Source organism: Boleophthalmus pectinirostris, unplaced genomic scaffold, assembly GCF_026225935.1.
Source record: "Boleophthalmus pectinirostris isolate CB_2022bp ecotype Guang Dong unplaced genomic scaffold, ASM2622593v1 HiC_scaffold_11, whole genome shotgun sequence".
Lineage (NCBI taxonomy): Eukaryota > Metazoa > Chordata > Actinopteri > Gobiiformes > Gobiidae > Boleophthalmus > Boleophthalmus pectinirostris.
In genome coordinates, this window is record NW_026570994.1 from 10,208,842 (window position 1) to 10,221,764 (window position 12,923).

Here is a 12,923-nt window from a genome sequence, read left to right on the forward strand (position 1 = left end):
TCTCAAGGTTCGATATTTAATATGATATTTTGAGACTAACAAAACCATGAATATGCTACTTTATCCTTTTGAAATGCCTTGACAAGACTTTGGTTCTGTCATAAATCAAAGAATTAAGTTTTAAAAGTACTTATAGCAGTTATTTCTTCATGTACTAGTAATCGCAATAGAGCAAAGGTCTAAGTAGTTTAGTATGTTTTTAGTTATATTGCTGCACTACAAATATAAATTTAAGCAGACAGAATTTGATATATTGTGATGGCCCACGGTATTATTGTGAAACTTTTGATGATACAATATCACGATATTTTGGTTATTGTTGCATCCCTGCTTTCCTCTGCCTTCCTCTACCATCCCTTGCAATCCCCTGCCTTTCCTCTCCTCTATCAACCCAAACGTGCACAGACCCGCCGTTTCCTTCGCACCAGGCATCCGAATGAGCTCAAACAATGGCCTTGAGGGACTGGATCTGAACAAGCAAAAGGGGAGACAGAATCGTGAAAGCCCGATTCGGCGGCTGGAAATTAGGGAAGGCTGTTTCATGGAGGAGAAAGGAAACGCGCCGACGGAACCTGGGGGGATCACACGGCGCTAGAATGATAACTGTAATTATTCTCCTTGTTATAATTGGTCATAATGGCGCGTTACCATGTTAGAGACACGAGAACTGGGTGCCTCTTTGTCAAAGCGACATTCATTAACACGCATGTTGTCTGTCAGAAACTGAGCAATCGGAAAAGATCACCTGATTAAGATGTAAAACGCTCTTTTACATGCATATGAATGAAGGGAGTGTACATTTGCTAGTGCTGCTTATAGGTCTAACGTATCTGACAGCAGTGAAAATCCATAAATTCCTAACATATTTAAAATAGTGAGTGATTCTTAACAAAGACTTCACTGACCAAACCACAACTCATAGATAATCCTATTGTGACACAAGTTTTTCAAGTGGACAATACAGCTACTTACTGGATTTACATTTGCTGTAACTATTTCAATACCATCCGTGGAAATGAATAATTGCAAGGCTGTAATGTAAGTAGAACTACACACACATTAAAGAGCCCATATTAAGTCATTTTCTGATGTTAAAATGTTATTTCCTCATCTCAAACATACTCTGAGTTTTGTTTTGTTTCATTGTTTCATTCACACATTTAACACACAAATCCTGTATATTTACATTAAGTTTTTCTCTCAGAAAAACAAAAAACAAAACACTCTGTTCCACTATGTTATGTCATGTGGTAATACAGGAAGGGCTCCACTGTGTTTTTAAGTCCATTCACCTTCACCAGAATCATTCATTGAGAATTTCAGCTCTGGAATTGCCCATCTTTACTGAACAAAAATCAAAATGGAACTGTTAACTTGAAAACTAAGATGCTCTATTCCACCTTGTGATGAAGTGTAGTCTACACCACAAGGTGGAACAGAGCATTTTGAACACTAGGCACGTTTTTGATGAGGTAACAACATTATAACATGTCTTAAAGCTCAGAAGAGTAAATTTTGCATAATATAGGACCTTTAGTGAGTTTGAGACATTCTTGGTCAAATCTAACTTGTGTCATGTATGAAAATCAAACCTAATACAAAGATTTAAAAATTGATTCAATATTTAAGTTCTATTGCTCAAAAGTACTAAATAAAAACATATGGGCAAGCAAATACATTTATAATATGTTTATGGATCAATGACATACACTACCAATCTTGATGTCAGGGCTTAAAGGTGCACTTTTTGGTTGGGGGTCCGTCATCTGCTTGTTTCTATGGATATGGCATTGCTTTGCCTGCAGTGTTCTACAGTATGGCATTAAACAGCTCTTCCTTATATTTGTTCAATTACAGGTGGTTTTATTGCACAAAAATACCTAGAAAATCAAGCATTCTGACTGTGAGCGGGATTGCTTCTCTACAGATGTGACCTGTAACTTGGTCTGGTTGGGTCTCCATGAAGACAGAAAGGTTTAATACCATACTGTGAAACATTCCAGCAAAACAATAACGGACAAGCATCTGACAGAGCCTCCACCAGAAAATTTACACAATGCACCTTTAACTTAGTCCCATGATCTGTAATTTGTTTATAGTCAAAAACTAAAGTTAGTATCCTTGTTTAAATAGTTTGTTTTCGCACTCTCTTCTTGCTATAATAACTAATGCAGACCTGTAAACCCAAAGCTATTAGAAACAACCGCTCCCTTGTGAAACAGCTCGTTGGCCATTACTGCAGTCTTTTAAAAGCTAGGAGCGTCAAATCAAATCATTTCATTAGTTTTACACATCACAGCTAATCAATAAAGAATACAACCGCAACTCTTTGGAAAATGTCTCTCCGGAAGTCGATTAATACTGTTTAATTACAATTTGACACGGGGAGGGAAGCCACTTTAACGCATGCAATACAATACTTTTCTGGATTAGTTTGGCGGAACTTGGGCTCACAGCAAAACAAAGATCGCTTATCCTCTTCCATCTTCGTTCATATTTCATAGTTTGGGGCTTGTGCAGTTTACCAGGCTAATTATGCCCTGCAGGCTTGTAGCGGGAGACTTAGCTCATTCCCCAGACCACATTGGACAGCTGTTGGACATACAAGGTGCAAAAAGCCCTGAGTAACTTGGCACTAACCCAGATGTTCTTGGACTGCGTTGGTTTAGTTAAATGTCCCGCCTCAATGCACAAATTCAGCCATCTGACTGCAATCTAGGCTGAGTACAAAGAAACCACACAGGGTATAGTCATGCCCCAGCACGCCGGTACCACTGAGCAACCAATGCGTTTGAGTGTGTATTTAGTGCGTAAAAGTCCACACCTGCAATCATTTCAGTGCCAGCGATATGCACCGTGCAATCTTGCGTCCATTTCCAACTCCACCGATGCACCCGCTCAGACTCATTCTTCAAATAAAATGAAATTGATCAATGGTGGGTGTCGCGGGCACTAGGCTGCACTCAACCTAAAAACTGCGCTATATACGAGGCCTGGTGGTATTTTTAGCCGGGAATTGAGTAAGACTGAGCATCCCCAAACGCAAACGCAGAGCATCCAGGCACGGGCTGCTACAGTGACACCGAGGTGACTGCGTTTGCGTCCGTTTGCGACTGTGAAGGAATGCAACACAGGGCGAAAGTGTCTTGGAGGAGAGGAGGAAAAAAAAGACGTCAACCGACCAACTCGCACACGCAAAGATAAACACGACTCCCGCTCGGGCTCAGTTCAAACAGATGCAAGCAAATAAACGCAGGCGACAGGGCAAGGCTGTTGGCGTTTAAAACATTGAAAGACCCTTTTTATTTCAACATGGCAGCACCAGCAGAATGGAAAATGTACGTACGGGTCCGTGGGAACCAAGAGAAGAGTGGGCATGGGGCGCACAGTGACCGCACAACTCGCATGGTTCCCGGGGTAAAACCACAAAAAGGACCCGCTGCTTGGATTGACACGAGATGGGTTTGGTGCCAAGCAAATGGGATGGTTCCACACTTTTCATGTAATACGGATGTTATCTTTGTTTAGTGTTTATATGTGAAGAAAATGCACAGATAACATTTAACAGTAACATCTGACACAGTGTCATTAAAAGAGAGCCGTTAGATTAAGATAAAATTGGTTTAAAAGGCACATAACAAAACCTCCGAAGATAATAAAGCAGTTCTACAGTCTTGAATGGTCAGGGGAGAGCATGTGTGTCCGCAGATCTGGAGAAATGGTCTGTGCAATAGTGACATTATGTCGAACAAATGAAATAGTGTTTTCACGCGGTTCTGCTCGCCGCCTCTCCGCTCGCCTGGAAAGCCCACCGCCAAGTGTTGTGTGCGTGTGAACAGGTTTACTGCATTACGACCCGCACAATTACCATCACCATTATTTATCACCTCCATAAACAATCCCCAGCCAAGCCACTCACTTCCGAAGCTGTTCCCGCATCGCCGACCGTTCCCCGCGCTCCCGGTCCGCTGAGAAAAGAAGCGATCCCCGTGAGAACCGAGACGAACTCCCGAAGCCTCCGAGCCCCGAGCACAGTCCTCCGCCACGGGAGACAGTGTCCGAGATGACCGTGTTTGTAAGAGTCTGTGCGCCGTGTGTTCCGCTCTGCAAGCGGCACAGTGGGCTGCAGAGGCTGAGCGGCCACCGACAAACGCAGGTGAAGCGGAGGAGAGAGCAGCACGAGCGCTCTTCCGGCTGTAGTTTCAAAATAAAACCACTGACCGATTCATACACGAGGGAAAATGAGTTGATGCAGTTTGAATTTGCCTTAACTTGCACAATTGAAACAAATAACTGTGTTTACTCTATTGCTTTTAATCATGAAGATATTTTGGGCTGCGCAAAAGCCATCTCTAGACCTTAAAGTGTTTCAAGAGGAAGACTGGGGCTGCTCATTTTGGTTTACAGTAGCCTACTTTTAAAATAAACCTAATGTTACTTTGTCAGTACAAGTTTTATTTACTTGCGGTCTCTGGTCAGGTTTGCTACATTTCGGCAACATTTCTCGTTGTGAAGGAACAATTAACAATGCTGCTCAAATGAAAGTTGAGACCTTGGACTCGGCCAGAATAATCACTTTTATTATGAAAAAGAGAACACCGTCCACTTCCTGTTAACTTTGGGCTGCATGTACGAAACTTCACACGTGTGATTTAGACGAGGCGGAGCTGGGAGTGCGTCCTGCCTCAGCCTCCCTTCCCCCCATCCCGCTGTGTCTGAAAGCACGGAGCCCACACCATCCGTGGAGCTTTTTCACCTCCCTGACGAGAGCGAGACAGAGCCGAGGAGAGCGGGGAGAGGCGAGGGGGGTCCGGGCCTTTCACTTCCACATCCAAGGCCTGGGACAGTGGGATACGTGCTGGGATGATGTGGAGCGGAAGACTTAATTGTATATAAAAAGTATAGTCCTATTTGGTTTTACGCACAAGAGAAACGGGGAAGGTGGGGGCCTCTTTGCTTTGGGAATTAGTGTTCAAGGCTGGAGAAATGTAGTCTGTGTTGCACCAGCCAAGACGAAACAGCCTGTAATTTATAGGCAAGTCTTAACTTTGATTTCATCGCACCTGAACGTGTGTGTAGGTGTGCGCGCAAAGGATACGTGCGGCAATAACCTCGCCTGACACTGCGCCAACTGAAATGAAAGATCTTTAACAAGCTAATTCTCTTCATGTTAGCATACGGGGCAGATACTAAAAAACTAGGCTAAACTTTATTTCTGACTGCCTATCAATTTGAAAAATACGAAGTTTGCAGCTCGGAGTGGAAGTTAGGCTAACTAGTGCGCACCTCTGGGATGGAGTGTGCATATATCTTGTTGGACCTCGTTAATAGCCTCGCAGCACACAGTGAGAAAGTCCCTGCAGCGAAGTTCCATCATTTTCACCACTATATTAATGCGCAGTACTTAAGGAGCAGAAGAAACTGGCCAAGTAGGAGTTGCTTGGATTATACAGAGAGAGAAGAGGGCAGGATATTTGAGATTTGCCTAATTTGTTGCACTGCCTAAACATGGCAAAAAAAGGGAATAAAACCTCCAAACCACAGACTGGATAAAGAAAAGGACTAAGGGAGTGTGAAGTCACCCACAGTTCAGCTCCAGTCAAATGAAGCTCACAGAGGCTAGTGGTTATGGGTGTGAATTCGGAGCCAGTCCATATTAGGAACAGGAATTTATTTATAGGCAAAATAGCTAAATAAAAACATTAACATTTCATGACCAAAATCACAAGGCTCACTGCAGCAGTTACAGAGAGAGGGGTGACGATTTCTCAATGTAAAGTCAGTTGGACCAGAGCCAATGGTCACTTCCTTTTTGGAACATGACGGAAAGAGGGTTAGCTATGTCCATTTATACATACAGTCTATGCCCAAAACCCGTAGTACTACATTTGGTAGATGCTCATTGCGCTCTGCTGACCATTTAGTCTGTATTTTTAACTCAAAGATATTAATAAAACTATGGTGTGAAGCAGCTGCAGAACCCTCACCATTACTTCCATAGGTTATATATGAAAATGGCATTGATTTGACGTTTGATCTAAAATAAACAAGCAAAATAATGAGATATCTGAATATAGGCTGTACATGTGATTTATTGCAATGTTATATAACATGAACTCACAGTGTCTGGGTCATCTGCGCGGGTCCAGCTGTGTCTCTGCATGTGGACAGAACATGTGTCACCTCTTTCTCTCCTCTTTTTCACTGTCTTTCTCTCTCTCTTCCTTCTTTCATACCCACTTGTTTTAATGTGTTAATTCCATGACAAAATACGTGCCACTAAATTGTTGCCAGGAGCGACGGGGCGCGCTGTGCTGGTTACATGGAAGGGGCCTCGCTCAGTCACTGGGTGTTATCTCAAACAGAGCAAGCTGCTAGCTGCTCATTGCCAAGCCGTTTCTCTGCGCTGTGAAGGGTGGATGGGGCTGGCGGAAGTGACACAGCATGGGGTTAGGGATGGAGATGGAAATGTTACATGTATTTTTTGTGTTTGTATTGTTTAAACAAACTGGAGCTTAAAGGGCTTAAGTATATTAAGCTATTTTCTAATCTATGTTATAATGTTGCTTTCTCATCGCAAACATACCAAGAGTTGTGTTTTGTTTCATTCAGACATGTTTAACACACAAATCCCACATATTTAGGCTGAGTTCTCTCAAACGGAATTACTTGTGATGTCTTGTGGTAATTCAAGAAGTGCTCCACTGTGTTTTAAATCTCCATACATCTTCACTAAAATCATTTGGATAATTTCAGCCCTGGAATTGTCAGTTTCTAATAAACAAAAGGTAAAAGGTAGCTGTTAACTTGAAAACTACCATTACATGACATCACAAGGTGGAACAGAGCATTCTGAGCTTTGGAGATGTAGACTAATTATAAAGGATTACTCAGACATGTGTGAATGAAACAAAACACAACTTCAAGTATGTTGGGAAGAGGTAACAACATAAGTCTTAAAGCTTACAAGAGTCAGTTTTATGTGATGTAGGACCTTTAAAACACATGGTAAGTGCAGTTACTCAAACCACTGCATTTAGAAGTAGCTGGTTTGTGAAACGGCTACAGTAGCCAGAGGGGAACACTAGCTTCTCACTGGTTGTAGACGGCAGTAGTTAATTTTTACTGGACCTGGTAAAATTTTACGTCCTTGTAGTTGGTAAACTGACAGAGTTGTGCAAACATAAACAGCAAGTTCTTCAGCATCAGAATAGCAATTAAAGCCTCACTCTGTGATTTTTCTGCCAAAAAATAGACTAAAATAAAAACAAGTTTGTTTTCATTTTTATGGCCTTATGTTCCTTTGCCTCTAAAACTTATGGCTAAAAGATGATCTATCTCAATCTTAGTGGCGGAATGGTTAGCTCACAGTAAGAAGGTTCCAGGTTTGATTCTTGTGTCGCTTTCTGGTGGTGTTTGCATGTTTCTCCCCCATAAACCCAAAACTGTGTAGTCCTGATGATAGATGCAAATAGCTAACCTGCTTGGTGCCGCATTCCAAATATGAAGTTAGTATGAACGTACTTCCGGCTCCATCGACTCTGGCTCCAATTCACTCTCTGTGTAACTGCTGCTGTCAGGCTCCTCATTTTAGTCTTAAAATGTTCGTATTAACCCACTCTACATGATCCTGGTGTTTTTACTTCACTATTTTGTCTGTGAATAAATTCCTATTCCTAGTATAGAACACCCATAGAACTGCAAGCCTCGCCAAGCTTTATTTGACTGGAACCGTGCCTTAGTCCACTTCTTCATACAGTCTATGGTCCTGACCAAGCCTAGCTCAAGATCTGTGGAGATGGGTCTCTGTGCCACTGCTCCTAACAGGCTGACCCAGTGACCCTGAAGTATGGGTCAAATGCAGAGGACACATTTCCCTATAGTGACAGTGTACCTTAACCTTATATGGTGTAGCTTAATGAAACACAAAACAAAAATCTGGTTGACTTGATGCTGTATAATGCACGACCTGGTTATAACCCAAAGGCACGTGTCTATTGTAGATGGTAATACATGCTAAAAAATGTGTATGAATAAGTTATGAATGCACTGTAAATAGACACACTGGTATTTCTTTAGCAGTAATCAAGTGACTACATTGGTCCAAAACATCAGCACCACTTTATAATAACTACACCTGAATTTGCCTCAATAAAGCATAGAAATACTTAATTAATAATGAACAAATAGCTTATTAAGAATGATTTGGGCTTTGTTCATGCTTTATTAAAGGTGCATTGTGTAACTTTTTTGGTGGAGGGTCCAGCAGATGCTTTTCTTCATGGAGATCTTATTGCTTTGTCTGGATAAAACCTTTCTGTCTTCATGGAGATAAAACCAGACCAAGTTACAGGTCAGGTCTGTGAAGAAGCAACCCTGCTCACAATAAGAATGCAATGTATTTTTGAGCGGTAAAGTTAATAAATGTAAGGCAGAGCTGTCTAATGTCATACTGTGGAACATTCCAGGCAGAGTAATGACATATCCATAGAAAAAAGCAGGTGACTGACCCCAAACGGAGAAGTTACATAGTGCACCTTTAAGGCAATATAAAGTGTAGTTATTCTTAAGTGTTACCAAAATATCCTTTAAAATCCTCCAATGTCCCTGACGTAGTAACAGAACTTGCAGTACCCCCATTCAAGCATGAATGTCATAGAGTTTATCAATTATTTAACTTAACCACTATACCTGACGCGTGTATCGCCTTATGTGCCCCCGATGATGGTAATTAACACTGAAAATGCTTTTTAACACGGTTCAGTATTGGAAAAACTCCACTCTAGCTGGACCACTTGCAAACCCGATATTAAAGAATTGATGAGGTGAAATTGGCTTGATGTAACCCAAGTGGCGAAGTCTTGAAATCTGCTGCAAGATTCTAAATTTGAAACTCACACTCTTTTAAACGCGCATAAATATTTAATCTGCCTTGTTAGCAAATGGGGAAAATACTTTACTTCTAGCAACATAATAAACCAAAATAATCAAAATATGAGTACACATGTAATATAGTGTATAAGATGGTAATGGAAACAAAGGAGGTAAGTTATTACTGGTGAAATGAATTATCGTAGCTAAGCATTAATACAAGGTAAGCCAGCAGTTTAGAGCTAATCGCCAAAGAGCACACACGATTAACAAGGCTTATAGAGTTAGAAGCTGCGCGCTGGATACGTTCTCACTCTGTTGGCATGAAAACAAATCAGGTAGGTGCACACTTCACAACCTTATTCTTGTAATATAAACAGAAATAAAATATATGGAGGTATATGTAATAAAAATGCATGCATGTCCTAGTGTAATTGTTGTGATGTATCTGTTCGGCCAGTAGGGGCACTGTTTAAGAGACTTATGGACAAAACTACTATAATAATACTATATAAATTATCACCAAATTCTTTTTATCATTGCTAATAAACTCATACTATTACAACTGCGTACAACACTAGATACTACATTGTCAAAGTAAAAAGCATTGAGGTAGCTCTCTACTCCATCTAGTGGCATGAATTATTAAAATAAGATTTAACTTCTTTTTATATTCTTGTATATTTCTTGTATATTTGTTATGTTATGAATAAATAAACAACCCTATTTACAAGTGTCATCCCTAACTGAATTGCATGAGTATTTTGTAACCACAATGTATGAATTATGAAGCTTGGATAACATCTTAACTATGTTTACAGGCTCAGTGAAAATCTGATCATTATCTGATTTCTGAAGTTATCAGATTATTGAAATGTGAGTGCATAATCGGATTACTTTTGGATTGTTCACAGCTGTGCAGGTTTGACAAGGGAAATTATGCAAAAAAAGGCAAACTAACGTAGCAAAGACAAAAATGAAAGAGCTGAATGATAAACATTGAAGAAGTTATTTAAAATCAGATCTAATTACTGTGTAATCTAATTATTCTAGTTATCTGATTTGCGGTCTATGTATGTAATATGTATCAGTTCAAGGCTCCATATTACGCTATTTTCTGATATGTTATAATGTTGTAATGTGTCCTCATCAAAAACATACTTGGATTTGTGTTTTGTTTCATTCACACATGTTTATCACAAATTCTGCATATTTAGACCTTTAGTTAGTATTCTGTTGCACCTTGTGATGTATGTAGTAATACAGAAAGTAATACAGAAAGTGCCTCACTGTGCTTTGAAACTCTACACACTTTCACTAGAATCATTTGGATCATTTCAGCCCAACCATTTCCAATCTCTACTGAACTAAAGGTAAAAGGTAGCTGCTAACTTAAAAATTACTGCTTCATGATATCACAAGGTGGAACCGAGCATTTTGAGCTTTGGAGATGTAGACAGACCAATAACAAAGGGTTACTTGGACATGTGAGTGAGAGCGAATGAAACAAAATACAACTCCAGGTATGTTTTGAGGAGTTAACCACACTATTACACGGCTTAAAGCTCACAAGAGTCAATTTTGTGTAATATAGGGCCTTTAACCTTACACAATTTCCTCCACCTTTCTAAGACATATTACTAGAGAAAGTAAATTGTGCTGTCTTCCTTAACCTGAACACACTATTATAAGCTGTCATTGATGTGTGGTGTATTGAACGTGTGAATGGGAGTACTCACTTGATGTAGTAGGGCACGTTATTGGGGGAGACACCTTGTTCAAATGGACTTTCCACTGAAGCTGTAGAGACACAGAGAAACACAGGGTCACACCAAATGTCCACAAGCTAATAAACCATTAGCAAAACACTTTTACAGCTTATAACATCCAACCTGCGGGCATCCATCCATTCACCCACTGTCAGTAAAACGTGTATGCGGCACTTTGAAAAACAATACGTAGTCTAAAGTTTCCTCAAAGTAATATACGCGATAATGAAAACCTGCAAAAACATGAGAAATATGGCTAATTATCTTCACTTATTATGCCCACAAGAGCTGGCACACCAAGCTGTAAAGCAAAGGCTGTTTCTGGGGAATAGTCCGCACAGTTGGAATGTGTCTTGGACCAATCAGAACACGGGATGGGGAGAACGCGCTGTCTAAGCCTTATTGTGCCTCACGGGTGAAATTTGCACCACTCAAAAACAAAGCAATGCATCATGGGACAGCTGCCAGTGTGCATGCTGAGTGTATTAACATAGCCATATGCAAACTATCTGCCATTTTGGTTTTCAATATTATCTAAGCACCGTGGAGTACAGTAGGTGGTGATTGGGCCTGTAAAATATGCCAGCTATGGAGTCTATACAAGATTTTCTAGTTAGCAAATTACTATTGGCCATATGCCAATATTTTTTCGTGATAATATATGAAGTACAGCCAAATGTGATCTTAAAGATTCTATATTACACAAAATTGACTCCTGTCAGTGTTAAGCCATTTTAGACTATTGTTCTCTCATCTAAAACATATCCAGGGTTGTGTTTGTTTTTTTTTTCATTCAAAATCCTCTGTTCCATCTTATGATGTCATGTAACAGATAAGTTTTATCTTTAGATCACTAGAGATGGGCGATTCCAGAGCTAAAACCACAGTGAAGCACTTCCTCTATTACAACATGACATCACAAGGTGGAACAGTTTTCTGTTTGAGAGAAGAACTCAGCCTAAATATACAAGGTTTATGTGTTAAGCATGTGTGAATGAAACAAAACACAACTCCAGGTAAGTTTTTGATAAGGAAACAATATTATAACAGATCAGAAAATAGTCTGAGTCTGTACATTATTTTATTAAGTAGAAGTAAAACAGTGCAATACTACTACTACCACTACAACTACCACTATTCACTATCACTATCACTACTACTACCACTACTACTAAAGCTTCTAGTAGCAAAATGAGCATTGAGATTAATGCTATACTACTATACTTAAAAATACCCTTCATATGTAGTGTATGCTAATTAAAGGTCCATTCATCTAAAGGTAGACAGAGTGACCTCCAGGCTGCAGTCTTGACCACGTTTGATCTTTTGTTCACCGTGTCATGACCACCTAATCATTTACATCAGGATGCATGGGACAATCAGCTGAGATTTTCTGAATGGAAATTTATTGAAATGCCACTCGTATAATCAAGTGAGCAGGTTTCTGTTCTACTTCTATGCAGACTGTGGGCTATGTGAGGTCAGACATCCAGTAAACCGGGCCTTTACCATATTTAGTAATAAAGCTATTTTAGTGAGTCATCTGCTCCCATTTAGCATACTCCTATCTTCTCTTTGTTTTTTTTCTAGACATACTCCTCTAGCTTCAGAAAGCATCTACTTTCGTTGATAGTAAACATCTATACTCATTTTAAATGTTCAACTGGTAGATTCTTGGGACCCAGAGACATGAACTTTTAAAGCACTGTGACTGTTTGCTGTATTGTCTATTCCAGTCTAGACCAGTTTGGCTATGTATATGTTGTAGGAAGTATTATACCTCTGTTGATGTGGGCCAAGATAACAACGACTGAGCCGCATTTTCTCTATCAACTTTGAATGCTGTCATCTTTTTAACAATATATAAATCAATGTTCTTTCAACCTAGGAGTTTTATGGCACTTAAGAAATCCTTGGCCATGCATATTTAAGGCCACATCAGCGTTAACATACATACATAAAATATTGATCAAGTTTAACACTCCCGCTTGCTTATCTGTGGCTATTATTCAGATGGCTTCGTGACCTGACAGTGTCCCTTATTGGATGAAAGAACGAAGATGGCAGCGATGTCTTAGCCTTGTCTTATCGGAGCATCTTGTTAACTGTTAGCGGCCAGACTGTTTGTGTCGATGTGTGTGCGTGTGTGAATGGACTTACCCATATACTCCTTGTGCGCATCTGTCAGCTGCTGCAAGTGCTCACTGACGGATACCTAAATAAGACAGCAACATTACCTCAGTGCTAAGATGCTATATATTGAAATTTTATATATGTAAGGAT

At 40.1% G+C, this 12,923-nt stretch overlaps 1 protein-coding gene across 2 annotated transcripts in view; it reads right to left on the reverse strand.

Annotated features, from left to right (window-relative positions):
* dmd (dystrophin) overlaps positions 1-12,923 on the reverse strand; it is a 229,785-nt gene that overhangs the window by 53,006 nt on the left and 163,856 nt on the right. The window contains exons 61-63 of one of the 2 annotated variants that reach the window (XM_055164360.1): positions 12,783-12,855; positions 10,611-10,671; positions 6,122-6,157 (exon numbers count right to left, since the gene is read on the reverse strand). In XM_055164360.1, the coding sequence (XP_055020335.1) occupies positions 6,122-6,157; positions 10,611-10,671; positions 12,783-12,855 (170 nt within the window). Of the gene's footprint in view, positions 1-6,121; positions 6,158-10,610; positions 10,687-12,782; positions 12,856-12,923 lie in introns of both variants that reach the window. The other variant, XM_055164366.1, reaches the window with a different exon arrangement.